The sequence below is a fragment of the Marmota flaviventris genome, chromosome 14 (assembly GCF_047511675.1).
Source record: "Marmota flaviventris isolate mMarFla1 chromosome 14, mMarFla1.hap1, whole genome shotgun sequence".
Lineage (NCBI taxonomy): Eukaryota > Metazoa > Chordata > Mammalia > Rodentia > Sciuridae > Marmota > Marmota flaviventris.
In genome coordinates, this window is record NC_092511.1 from 19724889 (window position 1) to 19751029 (window position 26141).

The 26141-nt window shown below is 50.5% G+C and overlaps 2 protein-coding genes across 3 annotated transcripts in view; one reads left to right on the forward strand and one right to left on the reverse strand.

Annotated features, from left to right (window-relative positions):
• The first annotated feature begins 319 nt into the window (after positions 1-319).
• On the forward strand, positions 320-13943 carry Garem2 (GRB2 associated regulator of MAPK1 subtype 2). 2 transcript variants are annotated; one of them, XM_027933525.2, is made up of 6 exons: positions 320-545; positions 3449-3589; positions 8687-8817; positions 9787-10833; positions 12246-12409; positions 12837-13943. In XM_027933525.2, the coding sequence occupies exons 1-6, from the start codon at positions 434-436 to the stop codon at positions 13849-13851; spliced, it is 2610 nt and encodes an 869-aa protein (XP_027789326.1). In that variant the 5' UTR covers positions 320-433; the 3' UTR covers positions 13852-13943. The 2 variants fall into 2 exon arrangements, with proteins under 2 accessions (XP_027789326.1, XP_071457524.1); XM_071601423.1 differs by lacking the exon at positions 320-545 and adding an exon at positions 1327-1587.
• A 2771-nt stretch (positions 13944-16714) lies between these two features.
• Hadha (hydroxyacyl-CoA dehydrogenase trifunctional multienzyme complex subunit alpha) overlaps positions 16715-26141 on the reverse strand; it is a 41811-nt gene continuing 32384 nt past the window's right edge. Inside the window, exons 13-20 of the mRNA XM_027933342.2 lie at positions 24186-24357; positions 21907-21993; positions 20078-20218; positions 19648-19716; positions 18863-19058; positions 18009-18123; positions 17321-17466; positions 16715-17236 (exon numbers count right to left, since the gene is read on the reverse strand). Of these exons, the coding sequence (XP_027789143.1) occupies positions 17091-17236; positions 17321-17466; positions 18009-18123; positions 18863-19058; positions 19648-19716; positions 20078-20218; positions 21907-21993; positions 24186-24357 (1072 nt within the window). The 3' untranslated portion in view covers positions 16715-17090. The remainder of the gene's footprint in view (positions 17237-17320; positions 17467-18008; positions 18124-18862; positions 19059-19647; positions 19717-20077; positions 20219-21906; positions 21994-24185; positions 24358-26141) is intronic.

Below are 26141 nucleotides of genomic sequence, written 5' to 3' on the forward strand. Positions count from 1 at the left end.
TTCTCGTGTCACAAGGGGCGCGACATCCCTTCCAGGGGGTAAAGGGGACCCAGACATATTCCGCTGGGAAGGGGAGGCCGATCTCCACCCGGTCGCGCAGATACCACTTCGGAACTTCGTTTTCCTCCCAGCCTCCCCATCTCCCCGGTCACTGGCTGTCACCTGGGTGCCGGGGTGCGCCGCGGGCTAGCGGCCGGAGGGGGGCGGGCCTTGGCTTCAGGCGCGGGCGGGGCGAGGGGCGGGGGCGACGGGGCCGACCGAGGAGGGGGCGGGCGCCCCGCGGGAGGCCGGCCACGTGACGCCCGCCGCCCGGCGGGGCTGCCTGCCCTGGAGCGACGCGGCGGCCCCAGGAGGTTGCGGCGGGCGCGGAGCCCCGGCCGCGCAGGACTGGCCGTCGGGGCCCCGGGACGGCGGCCCCGGGGGCGCCCATGCCATGGAGAAGCTGGCGGCCGGGCTGGCCGGCCTGCGCTGGAGCATGGGCGCCTTCCCGCTCGATCTCATCGTCAGCCGCTGCCGCCTGCCCACGCTCGCCTGCCTCGGACCAGGTACCCAGGGGCCTGGGGAGCGGGCCTGGGGTCCGTGGGGGAAATCCCGGGGCTCTGCACGTGCTGGCGGCGCCGCGTGGAGGATTCGGTCCTTGCCCTCCCGGCTCCCGAGGGCTGACCCCTCGCGGCTCCTACAGCGCTTCCCCAGGACACCCCGGGCCCACGAGCCCAGGATCCGCCTCCTAGGCCCCACGGACCGGCACAGAACAGAAACCGGGGACAGAGCCCAGGACTGAGTTTTCTGTCCCCTCGGGAGCCCGGAGTGCAGTCGAGCCACCGCGCCCGTCCCGTCGGTGCACCCCTTTCCCCGCTGCCCCTTAGCCCCCGCCCTGGCCGCGCCCCCCTCGTTCCCTTTGTCTGTGGCCTCCCACCTCACCCTACCGCATCCCTTGGGCACCTTACTCCGTCTTTCCCCCTCTGGCACTCCCTAGTCCCGTTTGGCCCCTTCTAGGACTTTTTCTGCACCCTCTTCTGACATCCCGGAGAGCGGCCTCCGGTCCTGCGGACGGACAGGCTACCTTCCGGAGAGGCCCGAGTGAGCGGGCCCTGCCGCCAGACATCCCCCCAAGATCCTTCCACTCCCCGACCTCTGGACCCGCTTCTCCATAGGACCCAGGGTCCCGGGCTGTTCCGCTGATGGGACCGTACATGGGGGCCTGAGAAGGGACGCCTGGAGGTTGCATGGATCGAGGGGACCGTTTGGGGGAAGAGGGGTTGCTTGGCTGGGGGAGGGGCGGGAGCTGGGGCTGGCTGCCAGGCCGGGGGTTTTGTGTGTGAGAAGAATAGGGGTTTGGCCCGCGTTGGCACACTCGCTTCCCTGAATGCTAATAGGGCTCCTCTGCTCTCCTTTCCGCCCGCCCGGCAGCCCCTCCTCCGACCCACAGCGGCACGGAGTGGGATCAGAGAGCGTCAGCGTGTCCCTGAGCACTCCCTAAGAGAGCACACATGCCGGGGCCGCCTGGTTGTCCCACTTTTGTTCTCGGGATCTGTACTGATGGTCACCCTGTGATCCTGAGACTGTCGGTGTCAGCAGCAAGGCTGTGTATGTCTGCGTGTAAATGGGATATGCTGTCCTGGGTGCTTCCTGGCTACTTCCCACACAACCTCTTGGTCATCTCCCCTGCCTGGGCGCTTTTTCTGAGCTCCTCAGTCTCTTAGAGCTGCTTGGGGGCTCTGTTGGCACCTGTCTTGTCTCCTGCTGTGCAACCCATTATAATGGTCAGTTTCTTGTTCTCAGCTGCAGGCTCCTAGAGGGAGGGCATCCTTGCCTAACAAAGGTTGTGGATTAAATGAAAGAATAAGTGAACAATGGCGTGGTGGCCCTGCGGTTTTGTCAGTGTGTGCCTCTGGCTGTGTTCACCATTAGAGTGTGAATGTGATCAGATGTGTGTCCTTGAAGGTCCCTGTGTGCCTCTGCGTTAGGGAGGGACCCCATGGTGGCGTCATGAATTTGAGTGATGTTGTTTGGGTGACAAGTACCTGTCTCTGTAGGCTGTTGTGATTGAACTGTTGGTGATCATGACCCATGGCTCTTGGTGTATGTCTGTGTGGCTTTGGCCTATGTTCCTACCGAAGAATGGGAGGGGCTCAGCGGAGCTCCAGCAAGAGATTGTAGAGTTCAGAGCTTCTTCTGTCCCAGGAGGTGAAGAGTTGAGGAGGAAGACTCAGATGACACCTTCTCTGTAACACACACACACACACACACACACACACACACACACACCAACCACACCAGTAGGAACACTGCAAGCCTTGAATACCACTCCCGTCCTCCCACCCCCAACTTAATGGAGGCCACACATTTTATGGAGGCTGAGCCATCAGAGTAAACCATTTCCCGTCTGGCTGACTGGCAGAAATTTAGTAAGTTGTGTCTGAGGGGACTGGGAAGGAGTAGTGCCCCACCCCCACCCCCACCCTGTCCACCAGCTGCAGCCAGGAGATGCCTGCCCATCAGCCTCCTGGAAGCTGGGCTGCCCGTCCTGCTCCCCTGGAAACCGTTGCTGGGGTTGCAGCCTCCTGGGCTCAGGCCCTTTCCAACTCCAATGCCTCAGCCCCAGTGCTGCTTTCCTGGACTGGGCTCCCCACTACTGCCTTTTAAATCTGCCTCCCTCTACCCCCAGGAGAGGAAGGACTTCTGTGAGATGGGGTATGGTATCAGGGGCTCTTCCCCTGCCTTTGGAAGGGCTTATAGCCTATGCAGTGGGCGGAAAGGCTATCCACGAGAAAGCCCGGAATCAGCTCCTGTAACACTGCCATTCTCCTGACCTCAATGACCTGTGGCTCTGAGGAAGTTCTCACAGCTGGGACCCACAAGGGACAGTCCCTTCTCAGTCCTCTCTACTCCCCCAACAAGGCCCTCCTTGACTGCCTGGCACTGGCTTGGGCACCAAGGGTCCTACTGGGGTGAATTTGGTCCAGAGCTTCAGCCCATCTCCAGCCCATCTTCATCTCCTTCACTCCACCCCCAGCCCAAGCCACTGTTCTACTCTTTTGAGTCCCCAGACACTCTCTGTTTAGTGCATCAAACTTGCTGTTCTCATGTCCCAGGAGGCCTGAGGGCTCTTGGAGGGCAGAGGCCGGCTGTGCTCATCCTCTGGGAGTCTCCAGCTCCTCTCAGGCCAGGACAGCAAGCACTCTGTGATGAATGAGGGCCTTGGCTGGGCTAGGGGGGAGGCCCCATTGGGAGTCAGGGCTCTGAGAGGCTCAAGCTTGACTCACAGCCGAAAAGCCACAGCTGGCATCCACCTGTCCCTTGAGTATTGCTGACCTGGATGGGGATCAGATCATGGGGAGTTGTCACCAGGCAGGGTCTTGGTCTGAGGAGTTCACCCTGCTTGTTTTTCTGCCCCTCCTAACGTTCCCTCTTCCTTTCCCTCCTCCTCTGTCCTTTCTTCTCCCAGGGGAATATGCTGAGGGCGTCAGTGAGCGAGACATCCTGCTCATCCACTCTTGCCGCCAGTGGACAACGGTGACAGCTCATACCCTGGAAGAGGGCCACTATGTCATAGGGCCCAAGATCGACATCCCCCTGCAATACCCAGGTGTGCCCAGCCAGGGACAGATGACATAAAGGCTTTGGGCTGGGGGTTGGGAGAACAGAGGTAGAGGGGAAGCTGTTGGTGATCACCTTTCATTGAAGCTGCAGAGGTGAGCGAGGAAGGACATGGCAGGCAGGGTGGTACTTAGGGTCAGGGTGGGAGTTAGGGCCGAGTGGTGTCCCTGTTGTCCTGTGGAGTCTTGGGTTTCTGGAGAGGTGGCTCTCAGGTTTACAGACCTTTGTTCACATTTTATTTTAGAATAGATTTTTTTTTTTTTTAGAGAAAGAAGAGAGAGAGAAATAATTTTTTTAGTATTTATTTTTTTCAGTTTTCGGTGGACACGACATCTTTATTTTATTTTTATGTGGTGCTGAGGATCGAACCCAGCGCCCCGCGCATGCCAGGCGAGCGCGTTACCATTTGAGCCACATCCCCAGCCCTAGAATAGATTTTAAGGTAATGATTAAATCACTACAAATTAAATCTTACCCCTAATTGAAGGCCTTCAGTGTATGCCTTGAGCTGCCTCATTAACCTTTTTTTGTGTGTGCAGATCCCCATCGAAAAGATCTCCTGCCAGGATCTCAGTATTGTCCAATCAACCTTCAGAAACCTAGCGATCCCTGTCAGCGTTGATTCTCTTTTCCTAGTTTGTGGGTTAAACTCACTGCTTTCCTTGATTGGCTTTATAAGCAAATGTTAAAGCTTTGAATTTAGGATTATACTTTTATGTCTTTTATTTATGATGGTGATTGTATAAGATTGTTTGCTGTGCACTGTGGCGCACACTGTAAACCCAATAATTTGGGAGACTGAGGCAGGAGGATTTTAGGTTCTAGGCCAGCCTCAGCGTCTTAGGAGCCTGAACAACTTAGTAAGACCCTATGTCAAAATAAAAAATAAAGAAGGCTAGGGATGTATTTCAGGGATAGAGCAGCCCTGGGTTCCATCCCTAATATTTGGGGGGGGGGCAAAGATTTTGTTTGAAGAAAAAGTTCTGCTGACAGCAACAAAAGCAGCCCTTTCATTCTGCAGATGATGAAACCTAGTACCTAAGGAGGACAGTGACCTGCCCAGGGTCACACAGCAAGTAAGGGAAGGTAAAAGCCAGCAGCGAGGTGTCTTGACTACTGGACTGGTTCTTGCTGCATGGTGCCAAGAATGCAGGGCTGTCGTCCCTGGTGTGGGAGGGATGGGAGTCTGTGGTCCAGTCCTAGAGTATCCCATTTGAGCCAGGGTGTGACAGCTGTTCCAGACCCTGGGTTGAGCAGTTATTTCATCCTCACAGCTAGCTTGTGAGAAAGGGACACGTCCCTTAACTTACCCAAGACTGAGACTCCAGATCTTCCGTAGCTAGTCCTGTGTTTTTCACTGCAGCGTGACTTCCCAACAAAAGCTGAGAACCTTTTGAGCTGGAAAGTCTTGCAGTCCCATTGACAGGTGCCACTACCTCCATCAGCCTCCCCTTGATTTGGGACAGGGCTAAGTAAGCCCTTTTCACAGACTTCAGCTCTTTACAACACCCCCCCTCCTGCGTGGGGTTGCTACTGCCAAACCTCCCCACACTCATGAAAAGGTGAGGAAATTATCCCAGTGGCTTCCTGACTTTGGGTTCTGTCCTGACTGCAGGCTTTGGGGGCAGCCTCGAGCTAGAAATGCCCTAACCTCAGGATCTGGCAGTAGCTCTGGAGAGTTATCAGGTCTTGGAATAAAGCAAAGGATGGGTAAAGCCCTCACTGACAGAAAAGTGACTCCAGCAGGGACTTCTTTCATTTCAGTTGCATGATTAAAACTGGGAAACCAAGGTACAGAGTCTTCTCGGGAATTATGGGCCCAGGGGACCTCAACCCTGTCATCTGTCTCTTTTGGTGCTCCCTGTAGGCATGAATAGGGTGGGCGCAATAGGCGACAGCTGGCCTACCGAGGGTGGCCGCCCCAGCCCGGCCTTCCCGCTGGGCCGCGGCGGGGTGGGCGGCCTCGGGTTGACCAGGAGGCTGAGTGCAGGCCAGGCGCCGAGCCCTCCGGATGAATTAGTAATGGTGCTCCGAGGGCAGGGCAGCCGGCTGCGGACCGCGGAGAGAGCCACGGCCAAGTGGGGGAGGGGAAGGAAGAAGAGGGAGGGCGAGCCGGCGACGCTGCCTGGTGACCAGGGTCTCCACTGCGGCCCTCTGAAGTCGGGAGGACCTGACTTCGCTGAGAGAATCCCCGCTGAGGGGCCGCGCGTCGTTCCCAGGGGGCGCCACTTCCCCAGCATTGCCTGAACTGGTGCCCTGCGGAACACTGGGCAGGTGCGCGGGGTGAGCCACGTAGAATGCTTCCATTTTACAGACGGAAAACTGCAGCTGGGGAGATTAGATAATTTGCCTAGGGTCCCCCAGCTGGTTGGTGGCCGACTGATTCTAAAACATGCTTCATCCACCGTATTCTTATTTCCCCCTTTCCTATTTGCGGTTCTGGGGAATCGAACTCGGTCTTGCGCGCTAGGCGAGCGCTCTGCCACGTAGCTACACCTGGGGGTCTTTATTGAGCTGGGGTCAGCTGCTGGGGGAAGGGGCGGTGAAAAAAAACCTGCTGTAGCCCCCAAAGTGCTTCAGAATGGAAGGGCGGATCAGCGCAGCGCAAATGTGTTCTGGGAAGAACCGGGCAGGGATTAGGGGCAGGGCGAGGGAGGCGGTGGGGGACCCTGCGTCCCTTGTGGGGAGAGGCTGGAGAGGAAGCCTCAGTGGGGAGGAGAAGGCGTCCAAAGGCCGAAGCATCACTCCCAGGAGGTCTCTCTTCCTTCCTCCCACCAGTAATGACCGGTGCTGAGCGGCCGAGGGGGGCGGTGCTGGGTGCCATGGTTACATCGATCTTCCCTGCCACATCCTCCCTAGGCTTCAGTCCAGACTTGGCTCCAAATCTCCCCACAGGGGGCAGCGAGCATTTCTCCCTGCTTGACTGCTTGTGGTTGGGGCGGAGGTTGTGTATGGATGGATATGGGGGAGGTGCTACGGATGAAGGGGACTGCTCGCTCACGGGTGGTAAGGTAGCAGAGTTCCTGCTTCCTGACCCCAGCACCCTCTCCCCATTTAATTTCTCTCCTCTCTCTCTCTTTCTTTTTCTCCTTCCTTCCTTCCTTCTTCTTTCTTTCTTGGGATTGAAATCAGGGGTACTCGACCACTGAGCCACATCCCCAGCCCCAAGCCTATTTTGTATTTTTTTTTTAAAAGAGAGAGTGAGAGGGAGAGGGAGAGAGAGAGAATTTCTTTAATATTTATTTTTTAGTTATTGGCAGACACAACATCCAGGTTCCCACTGGGGTCAACCTGGAGGTTGCCATTTCCATTCTCACCTCTAAGCTGAGTATCCTTTGTCCCTTCCTTCATCTCTCCTGTCATTTGAATCTGAGGAGTCTCCCTTCCAAGTATCCACTGGTCTGGTTTTTTCTTTCTTTCTTGGTTTTTTTTTTTTTTTTCCTGTTCTTTGGATCTTTTCCAGAACTTGTTACTGAACTGTTTATCCAACTGGTTTTCTGTTCATCTTAATAGAGTTCACCTGGATCATGGTCTATCCTTGTCCAAAACCTTCCTTATTTCTTACAGAATAAAGTCCTCTTGCCTTAGCACAGCATCCAGAGCCCTTTCAAATACAGTTTCTTTCTACTCTTCCTCCTGTCTTACCTTCAGGCATGCACAATTTGGGGCAGATGATCTGATTTGTGTCCCTGTCTTAGCTTGTGCTATTTGTCATGTGAATGCCCATTCTGTAAAATCCCTTTCATCCCCACCTTTTTTTTTTTTTTTTTTTTTGTAATGGGGGTATTAAAGCAGGGGCTTTTACCAATGAGGTGCATCCTCAGTTTTTATTTTTTTTAATGGATACAGTATCTTTTTATGTCTTTATTTTTATTTATGTGGTGCTGAGGATTGAACCCAGTGCCTCACAAGTGTGAGGCAAGGGCTCTACCACTGAGCTACAGCCCCAGCCCTCCAGTTTTTGGTTTGAAACAGGGTCTTGCTAAATTGCTGAGTCTGGCCTCAAGCTTGTAATTCTCCTGTCTCAACCCCCCCAAGTCACTGGGATTACAAGGCCTATGCCACTGTGTCTGGTGCCTTTGATTCTTAAGGTGCAGCTCATGGATCTCCTCGCCCTCTCTTGGGCAGATTTCTTCCAACCCAGCAGTCCTCTAGCTCTTTTGTCATGAGTCTGGTATAACACCTGTCACATCCTGCTATCATTAAGTACTGATTGGCTCACCCACTGTGTCTGAATTTCTTGGAGGGCAAAGTTAAACAGAGTTGTTCCCCTTAAAGGGTCTAGCATGGTGACTGACAAGCCTCAGGGAGGAGGTGAGCAACTAGAGCCCAGCCAGATCCTTGTCTTAGCATCTCCTCCTGTCTTAGCTTCCCCAGCTATTGGGATTACAGGTGTAAACCACCATGCCAGGCAAGGGCTGTGTATTTTGCTGACTCAGCAGATGTGGCTGCACCATTAATGTTTGTGTCATAAATATGTGAGTGAACTGTGACAGAACCAATCATCAGGAGGACTAGAGACACCTCGTCTTCTCTCCATTTGTTGTTCGCTCACCTGTATTAGACTCATTCTATAGAGAAAAACTGGAAGAGGCCATGTATCCAATGGCAGGGTGGTTCAAAGTGGTCCTTGTGCTTATGTGGGTGGGCACATAAAAGATATGTGGCCAGTGAGGTGAGATAGTTTACATGAGTGTCAGTGTCACAGATTAGCATCACTTCTTTAAAGTCTGTCTGCTGGGGCATCTGCTGAGTTAGCAAAATACATAGTCCCTGCCTGGCATGGTGGTGCATACCTGTAATCTCAGCAGCTCGGGAAGCTAAAACAGGAGGAGATGCTAAGACAGGAGAAGATGCTAATACCAGGATGCTGGCTGGGCACTGTTTGCTCACCTCCTCCCTTGGGGCTTGAGCTAGATGACCCTCCCCCTGAACCCATGCTAGAGAACACCTCCTCTTCTGCCCATCTGAGTTCCAGAGGGACTGGTTGAGATGAATGTAGCAAGAAGTAGGGGCCTAGAGGGCTCTTAGGATGCAGGCCTCAAGGAGGCAGGCCCACCCCAGCAATCTGTATCCCCCTGTACAGGGAAGTTCAAGCTCTTGGAGCAGGCCCGGGATGTGCGGGAGCCGGTGAGATACTTCAGCAGCGTGGAGGAGGTGGCCAGTGTCTTCCCTGACCGCATCTTTGTGATGGAAGCCATCACTTTCAGCGTCAAGGTCAGTCCTCCCAGCACTGTGCATGGTGCCCCTCTCCATGGCCCCCTCCCTCAGGAACAACCCTGATAGTGACTGGAGAGTTGCCTTTAGGGTCTAGGAAGGAGAATGGCTTCTGGGAACTCATTGAGGACTTTTGGCACAATCAGTCCATGTCTGAAGACCAGGGCCTAAGGACTTCTTGGGACAGGTGGTGTAGCAGGAGTGGTTTGGGGGAGGGCTATGCCATGACTTGGAGATACTTCAGGAGAGCCTGTCCTGGCACTGCAGCTGCCCTAGCATCCCTTGGCGTGTGTGGGGTGTGGCTGTAGTGGGCACACAGTGCAGAGTCCTAGTCTGTGCAGCAAGCTCTTCACTGATAATAAACCCTTTATTTCTTTCTTCTCCTTTTTGGTACTAGGGATTGAACCCAGGAGCGCTTTACCACTGAGCCACATCCCCATCCCTTTTTAATTTTTTTTGAGACAGGTTCTCATTAAATTGCCAAGGGCCTCAAGGACTTTGCTGAGGCTGACTATGAATTTGCTATCCTCCTGCCTCAACCTCCCACCAGCTGGGATTACAGGCATGGGCCACTACTACCGGCCAATAAACCCTTTACTTATCCATCAAGTTCATTGCTCTTCACAGCCTTGTTGGATGGGTGGGACATTATTACCCAGATGGCAAAGATGATGTAGTAAGTTTGCTATTTACTGAATGCTTTCCCTGTACTTAAAGTCTGTTCAATCCCACAGCAACTCTTAGAAGTGAGAGTTGTCACATGAGGTAACTCAAGGCCCCCACAGGCAACCCATAAGGTTGCAAAGCCTCCACATGGCCTTTCCAGGAAGGGGCATGGGTTTCCTGACCTTCCGTCCAGTGCTCTTGCTCTGGTTCAGTCCTGGGAGTGCTGCTCTCCTGACCTGGACAGCCCCGCGTGGCTTTCCTTGGGACCCTCGCCAAGCTTGGCCTTGTCTGTGGGATCCCCAGGTGGTGTCGGGCGAGTTCAGCGAGGACAGCGAGGTGTACAACTTCACACTGCACGCGGGCGACGAGCTCACCCTCATGGGCCAGGCGGAAATTCTGTGCGCCAAGACCACCAAGGAGCGCTCGCGCTTTACCACGCTGCTGCGCAAGCTGGGCCGCGCCGGGGCGCTGGCCGGGGTGGGAGGTCCGGGGAGCGCGGGAGCTGCGGGCGGCGGTGGGGGTGCCAGGCCCATCAAAGGCAAGATGCCCTGCCTCATCTGCATGAATCACCGCACCAACGAGAGCCTGAGCCTGCCTTTCCAGTGCCAGGGACGCTTCAGTACGCGCAGCCCGCTGGAGCTTCAGATGCAGGAGGGCGAGCACACAGTGCGCGCGATCATCGAGCGCGTGCGGCTGCCAGTGAACGTCCTGGTGCCCAGCCGGCCGCCGCGCAACCCCTACGACCTGCACCCGGTACGGGAAGGCCACTGCTACAAGCTGGTCAGCATCATCTCCAAGACCGTGGTGCTGGGGCTGGCGCTGCGCCGGGAAGGCCCGGCGCCTCTGCACTTCTTGCTGCTCACCGACACACCGCGCTTCGCGCTGCCGCAGGGCCTGCTGGCCGGGGACCCGCGTGTCGAGCGTCTGGTGCGCGACAGCGCCTCCTACTGCCGGGAGCGCTTCGACCCGGACGAATATTCCACAGCCGTGCGCGAGGCGCCCGCCGAGCTCACCGACGACTGCGCCAGCCCGCGCCGCGCGCGCCTCTGCCTGCCTGCGCCGCGCGCCCCGGGGCCCGCGCGTGCACTCGGCCCGCCCCTGCCCGCGCCCTCCACAGACCGCGACCAGGAGGAGTACGTGAGCCCGGACTGGGCAGGTGTGCCCGAGCCCGCCGCGCCGCCCACCGAGATCCCCTATGAGGAGCTGTGGGCGCATCAGGCTCCCGAGAGCCTCGCAGAGGGCCGCGCCCGGCCGCCCCCAGGGCCAGACCTCATCTGTTTTGGAGCCGCGGGGTCTCCGCGTCGCGAGCCGGAAGCGCCGCCGCCTCCCGTCCCTCCCAAATCAGAGGCGGTGAGTGAGCCTCCTGGGACTGAGGAAGGTGCTGCCAGGGCAGCTTCGTAGCTGTATTCTCAAAGGAGGCTGCCGAGCTTTTCATGATGACCCTGGAGTGCGTGACAGAGGGTGACAAAGGAGTGCGGGAAGGGAGAAAAAGACAAAACACTCAAGAGTATTTGTAGGAAGGGATACCAGGGGACGTGTTATGGGAGGTGTGGGAGCAAAGGTGCCAGCAGGCCCCCAACCTCAGAGATTTTGGGCGTGTCTGGAAAGTGTCACCTGGAAGCTTCCGGAATCCTTTAAGTCATTTAGTAAAAAGAAGGTCCAGTGGTGAAATAAGTTCAGAAAATGTTGAGTGTGATTCTTAGCCTTCATCTCTTTGCTTGAGAGTCACAGAGTGGTGGCATATTAAAGGCTCTGAAAAGTCCTGCATTAAGGAAACTTGATTGTTTCTTTTTAAAAGAAACCTTCATTTTAAATTTTTTAAATATTTATTTTTTAGTTGTAGTTGGACACAGTACCTTTATTTTATTTATTTATCTTTATGTGGTGCTGAAGATCCAACCCAGGGTTTCCCACGTGTGAGGCGAGAGCTCTACTGCTGAGCCACAACCCCAGTCCCTCATTTTTTTTTTTAAAGAGTGAGAGAGAGGAGAGAGAGGGAGAGAGAGAATTTTAATACTTATTTTTTAGTATTTGGAGGACACAACATCTTTGTCTGTATGTGGTGCTGAGGATCGAACCCGGGCCGCACGCATGCCAGGCGAGCGCGCTACCGCTTGAGCCACATCCCCAGCCCCCCAGTCCCTCATTTTTAATTTTTTAAAATATATTTTTAAGATGTTGATGGGCCTTTATTTCTATTCATTTATTTATATGCAGTGCTAAGAATCGAACCCAATACCTCACACATGCTAGGCAAGTACTCTACTACTGAGCCACAACTCCAGCCCCAAGAAACCTGTTTAATACAGAGTTTCCAAAGCTTAATTGTCCACAGAACATTTTCCCTACCCATAATGCCATTAACATCCCAGGAAGTATTTGATCTATAAGAAAGCATAGGGAGGTGCTTTACTTATAAAGAAGGGATCCAGATGGCAGTGACTTTTGCTTACCTTTGTTTCCTCTATCGCACAGTTTTCTTCTTTTTATTGAGGAAGGAATATGTCTGTTTATCTTTCCTTTTTTTTAAAAAAAATCTACTTACAGGGGAATAGGTGTGTACCGTGGCAAAAGTGTGTGTGGATGAAATAGGCTGGGGTGGTGAGTGGCTGGGTGGGTAGTTGGGGTGTCTGGCAAGGCAGCCTCTTGGCAAACTTGGGCAAAGTGTCAGTCCCAGACAACCCTCTCCCAGCTACTTGGAAAAGGGAAGATATGGGGTGTCAGTTGCCTGTGACAGTGGAGTCATGGCTCTCTGCCTACAGGTGAAAGAGGAGTGCCGCCTCCTGAATGCACCCCCTGTGCCTCCCCGGGGTGGCAGTGGCCGGCTCTCAGGCAGCCCCCCTGTGCCGCCCCGCTTCCCCAAGCTGCAGCCTGTCCACTCACCCAGCTCCAGCCTTTCCTACTATTCCTCTGGCCTCCAGGATGGGTGAGTCCCTCCCTTCTCCTGGTCCTGGGTTCTCCTAAGGAGCATCAAGGGAGGGGAAGTGGGGAGTGCTGAGAAAAGGTAGGAGGTGTGGCTTGTGCCCTGCCCTGTCTCTTCCTCCCTCTGCTCCTTTCCTTCCTAAGTGAGGAGGAGGGTTTGAGAGCAAGACTCTGGTTCTTTCCTGGGACTCCTGCAGGAGTGCTCCTGGCTAGTTTTCAAATTTTACTTAATTTTAATTTCCCACCTGTGTTTTCTGTGTTGGGGATGCTGGAAGAAAGAACAGGGCAGTCCCAGGGGCCTCAGCCTGGGGGCTGGTGTGCTGGCAGGACGTGGGAATGACTGACAGCTGTGGTCTGCTGCCTTGTGTGTGACCCCTTCCTTATTGCCTTGCTCTGCCTTATGTGTCTTATGTGTCGTGTCTCTGCTACAGCACGGGTTCCCGCAATGGCAGTGGCTCCCCGTCACCAGATGCCTACTCCCTCTATTGCTACCCTTGCACCTGGGGAGATTGCAAGGTGGGCGAGTCCTCCAGCCGCCCACCCCCAGGTCCTCTGCCCTCCACAACCACACAGCCCAGCCAGGCCTCTAGGGCCCTTGCAGAGCCCCTGAGTGGTCGAGCCCCCTCCCTTTTGGGGGCTGACACCCCAGTCAAGACCTACCATGGCTGTCCACCTCTGTTCAAGCCCTCCCACTCCCAGAGACGCTTTGCTCCCTTAGGAGCTCCCAACCCCTTCTCAGGGCCCACCTACCCAACAGGCCCTCCTGCCGCTTCTTCTGGGCCCACAACCTCTTCCAGTGCCTTGGCTACCTCCAGCCCTGCACATTCCCCAGGCCCAGCCTCCCCTGGCCAGGCCTATTCAGCTGCTCCTCCCTCTTCTCCGTCATCCTCTGAGTGGCAAGAACCAGCCCTGGAGCCTCTGGATCCCTTCGAGCTAGGGCAGAGCAGTTCTCCAGAGCTCGGTTTGCTGCGCTGTCAGGAGCCCAGAGTCATGGGAGCACCCGGGCCTGGACCCTGCCTTTCGCCACTTGGTCCCCCTAAAGCCTTTGAGCCAGAAGGTTTGGTGCTGAGGCAGGTCCCTGCCTCACTGTCACCAGCTGCTCTGCAGGGGCCTGAGGCAGGAGGAGCCCGACTCTTTCTTACTCCAGGGCGGATGGAGGGTCCTCCTGCCAGTCCCCGGGATGGAGCCCCAGGCTTTGGAGGCCGGGATGCCCCCTCCTGGCAGCCCCCTGCAGACCTATCTGCGCTCTCCCTGGAGGAGGTCTCTCGCAGTCTGCGCTTCATTGGGCTCTCTGAGGATGTGGTGAGCTTCTTTGCCCGAGAGCGTATTGATGGAAGCATCTTTGTGCAGCTCAGTGAGGATATCCTGGCCGACGACTTCCACCTCACCAAGCTGCAGGTCAAGAAGATCATGCAGTTCATCAAAGGCTGGAGGCCCAAGATATGAACTGCCCTGCCAGTCACTGCACTATTGGAATGCTGGCTCCGAGGCTCTGGGGACTAGTCGTGGGTCTGCCAGGGACAGAGCACTCTGAGAGGCAGGGCCTGCCTGTGGGAGAATCTTTCCAAGACGAAGACTGATCGGCAGCACTCAGAGTTACCAGGAGAGACACTTTGGGTGGTCTTCTGGGCTCAGATCCCTGCAAGGGGACATCTTGCCTTTGTGCAGAGTATATGGGGAGGGGGTTGGAGGCACACCATGTACCAGACCTGGTGAAGCATTTGCTGTGATTTTTAGTGGGGAGGGTGGTGGTGTGTCAAGAGGTGGCCTTCACAGTGATGGGACACCTTCCCCTGCTCGGCAGCAATCCTTCACAATTACATGCTTCTCAAACTTGTAGGTTCAGGTTAGAGAGAAGGGAAGATGGCCCATAATTTAAGCACAAATGCCCCAAGTGCCCGCTCTCCTATGTGCTCTGTGGGTTTCTGGCCTGTGGCTGACCCAGAGTTAGGGGTGCGATTTGTGTCTCTGGGATGCCCTTCCTTCCCTTTGCTTTCCCATGATATAGGTGCCTGGCCCTGAGCATAGGTTCAAGTACAAGCCTGTGTCACAACACCTCAGAGGCTCCACCCCTGGGTTCTTGTTCTGGGTGACAACTTAGGAAGAGCACAGTTCTGCTGCTGACCTATCTAGTTAGGGAGGCAGGTGTTCCCCAGTGGTTTCTAGCCCCAGCTCCTGCTCCTCATCACAGCCAGCCATCTGTCTTGTCAGGTAGACTTGTCTCTGAAGACTGCTTTGTGGAAGAGCAGGTGGATTTCGGTCAGCTGCTCCTTCTTTCTAGAGGCAAGCAGTGGTCAACCACCCCACATTCCTGCCAGTCTCCTGCCCCCAGCATTGGGCTCTGATGGACATTTAGTGTCCTTCCCTGGTTTTCTGTTACTGGCATAGGAAGTTAGTTAGGTGAGAGAAAGGAGGGTAGCTTTGGAAAACCTGCCTTTCACTCCTCCTGCTCGCCTTCATGTACTTCAGAGCAGATCTTTACACCGTTCGCTCTAGAGCCTGGTGACCTCCTTGGTTCCAGACCTCTGGGTCACTGTGTACAAGCCCATGCCACCAACTTCACTGTCACCACAATCTGAAGCACACTACTCCTAATGTTCACTGGGTCAGAGCCCATAGGCGGTAGCCTTCTTTTCTGCCTTACTGAGTCTGCCTAGATATTTATTTCCTGGGTTTCTTTTTATGAGTAGGTAAGCCATGCTGCTGTCCCTTCTGAGGGAGGGAAGTCAGAAAAGAGCACAGGAACAGAGACATTTGGTTTTCTCACAGATTGTTTTCATGAATCCTCAAGGACTAGTGAAATAAATGCTAGGCCCCTGGAGATTAGTGCAAGTGGAATTCTGGGTGTCAACAGCTTTCTTTTGGAGGGTCACAATGACCAATGGGCACCATGCACATGCTTCCAGGCAAGAGATGGCTTTGGGATGGTGTGTGGATGTAGTCTATTCATATGTCCCCAGAGGCAGCTGGCAGCAGCCTTTACTCCCTTTTGCAAGCACCTCACCGGCTGCTGCCCTACAAGAACCCGCCAACTCCTACTGATTGGACATAATTTACACCCACCTGGTGCTATTGATAGAAAAGACCCAGATGTCAAATCTGGGCTCAAGTTCATCTTTTTGCATTATAGGCATCTGAGGCTCTCAGATCCTCACACACAGAAAGCTGTTCATGGGCTAGATGGCACACACCTGTAATTCCAGCAACTCGGGAGGCTGAGGCAGGAGGATCTCAAGTTCAAAGCCAGCATCAGCGACTTAGTGATGCCCTGGCTCTAAATAAATTATAAAAAGGGCTGGGGATGTGGCTCAGTGGTTAAGTGCCCCTGGGTTCGATCCCTGGTGCCAAAAAAAGAAAAGAATAGGAAACCTGTTCAAGGCCTTGGTACAGAGGATCAATTTTGTCTTCTACTGGTCATCCAGAAATCCCAACTCAAGAGATAACTGTTGTATGGTTTGCCTTCCTAGCAAATAGCAACCAGTATTTAGTAGAGTTGAAGCTAAACTTCACACTTGCCAGTCCCACCACCTGAGCTGGGACTAGGGAAATGCTTTAAGTACTTGCGAATGGAGCAGAGTGGGCAGTATCTGAGTTTAGAATGCACTGAGTGTTATGGGACTTGAATTAGGATTCTGCACACACTTGGTAACTCAGTGTGGATCTTTCTGCCAGACCCAGTTAGGAGCCCAACACTGTTTATCCAACTGGGCACTACTGCCAGAACACAAGTGTGAGAACCCAGCACACCAGGGACGGGGGTGGGGAGAGATGAGGTGATAGCAATGGGGGAGGCTGCAGTCTTTGCTGCTTCTTGGCCACCTCTCACCTCCATGCAGGCATCTTTCATCTTCCCTGGTGTGGGCCAGCACATGCAGGACTCCTGCATTGGAGAAATGTCATCTCCTCTGTTTAACTCTGACATTGCCACAAATATGCTGAGAAGCAATCATGCATGAGGCATACCAGGAAAGGAAACGGGTACCAGCATACAGTGAGGAGATCCAGTTTGTGGAAAGTCGTACCTTTTGCATCCTGGCACACCATTCCTCTTATAATCCTGCTGCTCTCAGTACCCAGGGTCATTTCCCCTGTGAGCAGCCCTGCCAAAGCATTTAAGCAGTTAAGCTTAAATGGCTGTGGGCACAAAGAGTCCCACTTTCTGGTATCACAGTCTCTCTCAAGCAGATGCCCAGAACTCCCCCAGTACCCTCCTACTCCAAAGGGACAGGGCTTTATTCCAGCTCATGTCCTCAAGAAGGGCTTGAGCCAGAAGGGCAAAGACACAAGAAAAAGAACCAAACCAAGCGGGTGATAGTTTGGTTTTTACTGTTGTTCTGTTGGGCTGGGTACAGAAATGCTCTCGCCACCACTAGCCACCACTGGCCTCCTGGGAGGAACAGGTAACAAAAGTGGCTCTGGATGGCTCTTAGCTGCTGATCTGGGCTTCAGGGTTTAGGAAAGGAGCACAGTGGGTTCCACTTTCCAATATGAAGTACAAACTCTAATTCATAGTCAGACTTCACCAGGAAGGAGATGGTCAGAGCTGAAGGCACTTTAATTTAGGAGCAAACTCAAGACCAGGCTTGGTTTTCCTTCTGCTTCCTGATACACCCAGATGGCACTTTTGAAGCAGCGCTGCTGGCAGCTGGGTTAGTGCACTGATGGAGCAGGGCGGGAGGGCCTGCTCACTGGTAGAACTTCTTACTGGGACTGCTGGCGTGGTCAATGAGCAGCTGGCATGGGGTGAACTGTTTTCCATAGGCAGCTTCATACTTCCGCAGCCGGTCCACTATCTTCTGAGCACCATATAGATCCACAAAACGGAAGGGACCTGGACAGAGAAACAGGACTTTATTGAAAGAGGCAGCAATGAGAGCACCGGGATGAAGGGAGACTTGCCAGCCCGCAGACGAACCTCCGAGACAAGGGGGGAAGCCAAGGCCAAAGACTGCTCCGATGTCTCCCTCTGCAGGTGTGGCCAAGATCCCTTCCTGTAGGCACAGCACTGCTTCATTCACAAATCTTGTCACCACACGGTACTGGATGTCTTCATCAGAGGAGCTGCCAACATGAAGAGACAGTTAGGCAGAGGAACAGGGAGGCAAGCAGAGCTGGGGTTGAGTATGAAGTGTGGGTGGGTGCTGGGAGCCCTGTGGCCAGGCAGGACCAAACCTCTCACTCTGCAGAGAAGTCAGCCTGGGAGGCCCAGGCTTTCCCTTGGAAAAAAGGGGTGTTACTTGTCCTAAGTGATATGAAACTGAGCACCCATGAGGGTCTGGCACAAGGGGATAATCAAGTGCTCACAAGTGATAATCAAGAGCTGGGAGGATGAAGGAGCCAAGATGACCACCCTTCCAGCTGCTCTCTGGACCTTCCCAGGGAAGGCTAGTGCAGGCAGGGCCTCTGCCAGGCTCCACCCACTCTCACCTTATGTCTGCAAGACTGAGGGCATGTGTAAGGGCTTCATGCCTAGAAAGCCTGTGCCAGCTTCAGGAGCATTCTCTTGGTTCAGGTGAGCATAAGGGAAATAGAACAGGGGCCAGGAAGCTTTGGGCTGTCAGAAATGTATGTTTCCTTGCCCTGAGCCACTCAAACTGACTTACACCTCGGGCTTAGCAGGAAGCCTCAGACTTGCAAAAATAGTATCCATGTCAGAATTCAAACTCTTATTCTTCGAGCCCTCCTGATAAATGTAAAAGCCTTTCCCAGATTTGCGACCTAAAAGAAGAAAAGAAGAGGCGGCATCACTACTTGTTCTCCCAGCCCTGGCCACGAGTGCCTGTCTCTGCTACCTGCTGTAAAGCTCCAGTCTTTTCCCTGCATCCAGCTCACCCTGAAATTCTATCTTTATCAGAAGAGCTGACAGAGAAGGAAGGAAGATCTTATGATTTCTGGAGCTTGGAAATCTGTATCTGCTTGAAAAGGCTGCTCAGATGAGCTTTCATGTCCAGATATGTAACACCAGGCCCCAGGAGGCAAGGCCTAGCAGAGATGTTGCTATTTCCACAGATGTAGCAGAGGTAGAACAGAAATGCCTCTTGGACCTGGTAGTGGCAGAGACCTAGAAGTCTAGACCTTTTTTTTTTTTTTTTGGTGGTACTGGGGATTGAACCCAGGGATGCTCTACTACTGAGCTATATCCTCAACCCTTTTTATTTTGAGACACGGTCTTGCTAAGCTGCCTGGGCTGGTCTTGAATTTGTAATCCTCCTCTCTCAGCCTCCGAAAGCTGCTGAAATTACAGATGTGCACCACCACATCTGGCTTTCTCTCTGTCTTTTGTCTGTAATTTATAGGACTAGGTGCCCAGGAAATCATTTTTGAAACTCCCTATGACCAGGCTTGAGTGTTTAAGAAACACTCTTCCCTGTGGGCCTTCAGTGATTCTATGTTCTCAAGACCATGCTCAGAACTTTGTAACTAATGGTGCCAGTCATGTTTCCTTGTGCCTACTCACCCAGGAAGCCCTTGGACACCATCTGGTTCAGCAGCTCTGGGCTTCCACCTCCAAACCGCTCCCCAAAGGCTTTGCCCAGATCTTCTGCCACATGTTTCGCTACATCCACACCAACTTCATCCGCCAGGGTAGCAGCACCCACAGGAAAGCCAAAGCCTGTGGTCAGGGAATCCAGCTTCTTAGGGTCAACTCCTTCCTGAATAGGAAGTGAAGCAGGGGCCTCAGGGAAAGGCCATCTCAGATCCTTCCCTAACACACACAGAAGGACTCCCTCTGGCTAGCCCCAGGTATAGCCTTGTGCAAAATTTCTCTGGGTTTTACCTGGCTATGCCCAGGACTGGCACTCCATGCAGGGAAGCACAGGTGGAAAGTGTGCAACTTCTTGATCTATAGCACTTGAAGGAAGTTTAGAGATTAACAAATTATCCACTTCCTTCCATGTTTGCAATTCTGAATCTCAATACTAAGAAGATGCAATAGGTGACAAGGCTGAGAGCACCATGACTGTAAAATACATCAGTATTGCCAAGGAGCAATGCTGCAGAGCGCTGAGATTCCTGTTTGGGCAAGTGTCTAAGGGAGCAGAGTTCAAACTCTGCCCATTTACTGTGGCCTACATGACTTCCACTCCTGCACAGAGACGGTGGGTACAAAAGGGCCTCCTGAAGAAGCAGCAGGAGTTAGTGTACTCAGAGGAGCCTTATACCTCCTGTTGACATCTTCAGTTTGGAGACCTGAGTGAAGGAGTGGAAGAGGCCTCAAATGCTCCACAAAGTAATACCCACCTGGAGGATTCGTATGACTTCAGACATCATGGGTGCAAGACACCTGGTGGTATAGAAGCCAGGTCCATCCTGCAAGGGAAAGAAGGTGAACTCATTGTCTGCTTTTGACTGGAACTACTTACTCATGTCCGAGAAGTCTTGCTTTCCCAGCTGTGATTTCAAAGTTTAAGGGAATTTAAAATCTCAATGAGAGTCTTTAATATTAAATTGCAAAGAAAGTTATTCTGGGATAGTCTGGCACAACGAATTGTTCCATGGTCACCTTCAAGGCCTGGAATGAGTGGGAGGATCCTGTCATATTCCAGAAACAACCAAGGGGACAGCATTATCTGAAACTGCTATATTTGCTCCAGAAAACAGTTATCAAGTCTGGAGGTACAGGGAGTCCTTTTAGAACTTTCAAATGTGTTGTAAAATCCCAGCTCCTCACCTTGACCACAATGATGACCTTCCCTTGCTTGAGACCAACTGCTACAGCAGAAGCAGTTGTGTCCTTGGATGTTTTCTCTGTTGTGATGATCTCTAGTAGCTGCATCTTGTCCACAGGAGAAAAGTAGTGCATACCAATCACCTGGCAAAGAGAGCCAAAGCCAACAGATCTACAAATGCTGAGGAGGGAACCTGACACCTTCATTTTTTGTTAGAAAAATAATGGAGGGAAAGGTGAATGTGATAAGGAATACTGCTGATAGTTAAGTCATGTAGTTCCATGGATTTCTGATGAGAGGTACAGTATGTTTAAGGTGAGCTAACCAGAATCCTCCTCTTCCATTTGTTTCTAAGGATATCTGTGTCTACCAACAATCAGTGCCAAAGTCACAGCTAAAGGCCAAACTAGATTTACTGGGGAAGAATGGATGAAGATTCCACTTATAGTAATGATGATGATGGTTTAGGTGAGAGGTCCACATTTTATGGGGAAGGGACAGGCAGAAGCATTGGTTAATATGCTGGACTGTCAGAGATGTATTTGCATTTTACATAGATGAGTCTTACCACTAGGACTCTAAGCTTAAGAAACACTTCTGCACAATCCTATGCACCTGTAGACTCATTAAACCAGTGATTTTCACAGTGTAGTACCCAGATCCACCATCATTAACATCACCTATGAACACCAGAAGTATGGATTCCAAAGTCTAAGCCAGACCTACTGAATTAGAAAACTCTGAGGGTGTGGTCTGGATCTGTGTTTTAATGAATCTTCTCAATGATCCTGATGCATCCTACCATTTTATTTATTTTTGTGGCACTTGGGAGAGAACCCAGGGCCTCATGCATGCTGGGAAGGGACACTCTACTACACCCCAGCCCTTTCTATTTTTTATTTTGAGACAGGGTTGCTCAGGCTGGCCCTGAGCTTGCAATTCTCCTGCCTCAATCTTCTGAGTAGTTGGAATGACAAGTGTGTGCTACCATACCCAGTCTTATGCTAACATTTAAAACCATCTCAGAAAGCTAACAATTTGATGGGCTTCAAAACAAAACTGTGCAAGAAGTCTAATTCATTAATTTATAGTTCTGCTTTCTCTCTCCACTTTAGTTACTAGTTACAACTAATAATACCTACTATTTTAATCCATTTATCATTTATTTCTAACATTTAATCCATTATAACTCTGTGAACTTGTCAAGTTATCTAGATGAGGAAAAAAGGCATCATGAGGTTCAAATCAGTAGCTCAGGGTCAGTTAGTAAATAGCAGGGAGGGTTGCCATCACCGGTCAGCTGTCCCTGAAGTCTGACCACTGATCTTTATCAATTAAGTGTTATCTACACTTATCAATCCAAAAGTTTCTTCTATACTCTGAACTGTTCTTTTACTTTGGTCTAAAATACTTAGGTGCTTCTGCACCAGCCTTTTCATGTCCTGGGCAGAAGGTCTAATCAAAGCCATGGGTAGACACAGGCCACCTTACCCCTATCAACCTATTCTAAACAATTACTAGACTGCTCTGTAGCCAAATGGATATTTTATTCTTATTTTAGGGCCTATCCTTCAATGTCTAATTAGAGGATAAAGGATGAAAACCAATACCAATTAGGATGCAAATAACCAATGTACGTATATTTAGTTGTACTTCACTTATTACTGTACCTTACATTGGTCATGGCCTAACTTTCCTGTGCCCAATTTTTGGGAATCACTCTTCCACTTCATAATCCAAACTGTGATTTCTCTTATTTATATTCTAAGCCTTTCATCAGTGAGTCTGAAGCAGTAAAACATTTCAGGGTTTTTCTCTGTTCAGAGATTACCTTCTCAGGTCTTTTGCTGACAGCAGCAATTTCATTGATTGGGAGAGCAGATGTGTTACTGGCAAAGATACAGTGATCTGGAATCACCTGCAAGGGAAAAGCATTTAAGAATGTGTCACATAGGCCTGGAGATGACAGAGTCTGTAGCAAAGCTAAGAAGGGTCAGGTGGGCCAGGCCCACCCTCTCACCATAAGGCTCAGACAACAAACAGCACTCACCCAGACATTTCAGATCACCCAAGCTTTTGTTTTGGGGAATGTGTTGACCTTATTCTTTTTCCTGTTCAGTCTAGATATGGTCTATCATAAGGTCCTGACCTGGAGAGTATATCTCAGCAGTTGAATAAATAAGATGTCTTAGATGCAGGCTGCTGGTAGCTCAGTGGCACAGCACTTGTTTTGCATGTGTAAGGCCCTGGGTTCAATCCCTAGCATCTCAAAAGAAAAGAAAAATCCTTAGATACTAATAAGATGGTCTTAAATCAAATTTCATTTATTTGAAGACTCAGCATGGATTCAACACCTCTTCTTATTGGGATCTGTCCTCAAGTCTGAAAGCTTATGACACCCTCCACTCCTGCCTTGACCTTTAAAAAAATGAGACATACATGCATGCCTAGCTCATTTTTTTATAGTGTATTAATAAAAAGTGGTATATCACTACAATTATATCCATAGTACATGAACACTGTGGACTTTATTAGCCTGGAGGATAATCTCTAACACAGCATTCTGTCTCTGATCCAAACTTTTTTTTTTTTTTTAAAGAAAGAGTGAGTGAGAGAGAGAGAGACATTTTTAGTGTTTATTTTTTAGTTTTCAGCAGACACAACATCTTTGTTTGTATGTGGTGCTGAGGATCGAACCCGGGCCGCACGCATGCCAGGCGAGCGCGCTACCGCTTGAGCCACATCCCCAGCCCCTCTGATCCAAACTTATTCTTTTTTTTTTTTTTTTAAATATTATTTTAGTTGTAAATGGACTCAATTCTTTATTTTATTTGTTTATTTTTATGTGGTGCTGAGGATTGAACCAGGGCCTTATATGTGCAAGGCAAGTGCTCTACTGCTAGCCACAGCCCCATCCTCCAACTTATTCTTGTTTTAATTCAAATGCTTGGGTGAAAAACATGGAAGATGCACCTGTTAAATTTGCACAAGTCTGGGATTGGCAGGATCAAAATATCAGAGATGAGAATTAAGGCTGCAGATAGGTTAACATACCAAAAAGATGAGTATAAAATAAGATCAATTATGACAGAGATAAAGATAAAGTATTGCATTAAGATTCAAAAAAGGAAAAGAAAAAGAAAGAACTCTATAGGCACACAAGGGAAAAGACCTGGGTTGGCAGTAAACCTGTGATAAAGATCCCATGATTTTAGTTAATTGAAAGTGGAATGAGACTTGACAGTATGGCATGACTAAGTGAGCCGTCTCAAAATGTGTCATTAGTGTCAAGTACTGGTGGAAAAATCCTCTAGGAAGAGCAAACTAATGTCTCCAAAATGGCTGGCAACAGTCTCAATTTGTAGTGTAATGGTTACCACTCTCGCCTCACACAAAAATGGCTGACAACAATTCTTCCTCTCCTGGGACATGCTTAGCTGTGGTCCTGCCTCATGTCCAGATTACTGCCATCTCTCTCTTTCTAGGCTCTTTCTTGATACCACCACCAAGGACTCCTATTACTCATGTCATCCTGTCTCAGAGCATTTGGGAGAAGGATCAGAGTAGCATTTCCATGAACACGCATTTGACTCCTGCCTGGAGTCCTTTGCTGCCTAGAAGAAATTTGGTTATCACTCGAAGCCAACCAAAATCTCAAAACATCTGGCTATATAATTCCATCAAGTTATTTGTATTTTGAGTGATGATCTCTCCTCATAAATAAAGCCAATGAACCCTGTGTTTAGGTTAATAAGCTATTTAATTTTCTTCCCTTATGATTTAGATCTGACCTTTCTACCATGGAGAGTTCCTGAGCTCACACAAAAACTTATGTTTAGGGGCTGGGGTTATGGCTCAGTGGTGGAGTGCTTGCCTAGCACATGCGAGGCACTGGTTTTGATCCTCAAACCACATAAAAATAAATAAAGTTGTTAGTCCATCTACTGCTAAAAACATTTTTTAAAAAACCAATAAAAAAAAAAAAACCCTTATGTTTGGAAACAAATAGTGCTGTATAGAGAACCACGAGTTTCCCACTAGTTCTTTAAAAATCCCTCAGTTTCCCCACTCATTCCACTAGGGTCCAAATGTGTCAAGCCTCTTACTTACTGTTTCTACTTCCTTTAGTACTTTGTGCTTAACACTGAGGTCCTCAAAAACAGCTTCAATCACCATGTCGACCTTTTCAAAACCCTGGTAATCAAGTTGCCCAATCAAGTTGCTAAAGATGGAATCCCTTTCAAATGATGTTAGAGCTTTCTTCTTCACTTTGTCGTTTAATCTAGACAAAAAGAAAGGAGAGTGGCATTTATTGAGTGTCCACGGGCTACAGTGTCACTGTGTGTTTTTTACAGCTCTGTGAAGGAGTTATTTTATTACCCCCATCTTGAGGGGTAATAGCTCAAAGAAGCTCGGAGCTTCTTTTATGGCTAGTTAAGATAAGGTAGCTTTCAAAAACCAGCTGACCCCCAAGTGCATATACTTTCAATACAAAATAACCTCTAAATGCCCAACTTACATTAACTGTAACCCTCATAAAACAGTTCAATTTGCCAGGAGGAGTAAATAACTCAAATATGAGAATGGCAGAACAGAAGAGCAACCGTTTTAATTCTCTAACTAAACCACCTGGTTGTCACACTGGTTGTCATCACTCACAGTGTTCTCTACCTGTAATCTTCTAGAGGAAGCCTTAGGTGGTTCTCTTCAATCCCCTTCTCGCTCAGCACCTAGTAGCTCATTGCATTTATCACATAAAACATTAACTCAAGGTTTCTCCCTTTCCAAAGGCAGCTACAAAGGATTCCTGCTACTCAGTGTATTTTATTGCCAATGAAAACAGACTCTTTTAGATTTAATCTAACCACACATTCAGAATAAATAACCTAGAGCTTTCCTCTACTGAAGTATAAAGCTAAATTCCATTCACCAATTTCTGTAACCAACAGAAAAACAAAGCCACAGATAAGTTAAAAGATATATCAAATTAAGATCTTGAATGTATGGGCTCAAACCTCTTGGTTTCGTTTCATTTCTTTCTTCCTTTTTATCACTAAGCCACATCCCCAGCTCTTATTGCCAATAAATTGGGAGGGGACAGGAATGATGTCCCAAGTCACTTGCATGGTGAGTGAGCCTTGTCAGAACCTGAGGTTTCTGAGATGAAAAGTAAAGCTGGGATGGCTGTACCCAGACAGGTCACAGAAAGAAGCTATCATAGAGCAACAATTTCTCTTTTTGGTGACTGTATTAAATGCTGTGTGGGGATACTTGTTTACAAGTTTCAGAGAAATGGTGCTATTTCTCTAGCATACACCATTTTTTTTTGTGTGTGGAGGGTCAGAATCTTTTATTACAATTCCTTTTTATCTTACAATAAGCTCCCAACAGGTCCTAGCATTAGGGTAGCAGTGTACGAACTCCTGTACAAACGTTAACAATGTGCTTCAGCTACATAAATCCATTTAAGAAACAAAAAAAGCTCACTCAGCTAAAAGTCACTAGCAGGATGGTCTAAATGCAGCCAGCTTGTCCATCATGCTTGAGCAGCACACAGTGCTGAGGCCAACCCCAGGTTGGCCAAGCTGCTGCTGCATATCCCCTCAGCAAAACTGGCGGTACGTGTGTGGGGTGAGTGGGCAGGTAGGGAGGGGGAGAATAAGCCACCCTTGTCAATTCAGAGTAAGACAGAGACACAGTCTGCAAAGCCTCAGCTGTTAGGGACTCAGCAGGAAATGGCTTTGCCTTGTCATGACAGTCAAGAAAGACAAGGCCCAAGAGTCTCGACTGGTCTGGCTTTTACCTGCACATTCCCTCACATCCCAGCCTCAGCCCTCTCAACAGAGATACTGTCCTGCTGGTTTAGGAAGCCATTACACAACAGCAACTACATGTAAACTGCAGTAAAACCCACAGGCCTGAGGATTTCTAGTCTGACACCAAAGCATAAGATAAACGGCATTTAAAAATACGAACTAACCGAGAAAACAAAACAAACAAAATATCTACTGGAAAAGGTTTTCCCTTTGGCACTCAAAGACTACAGATTCCAGAGATGTTAAAGTT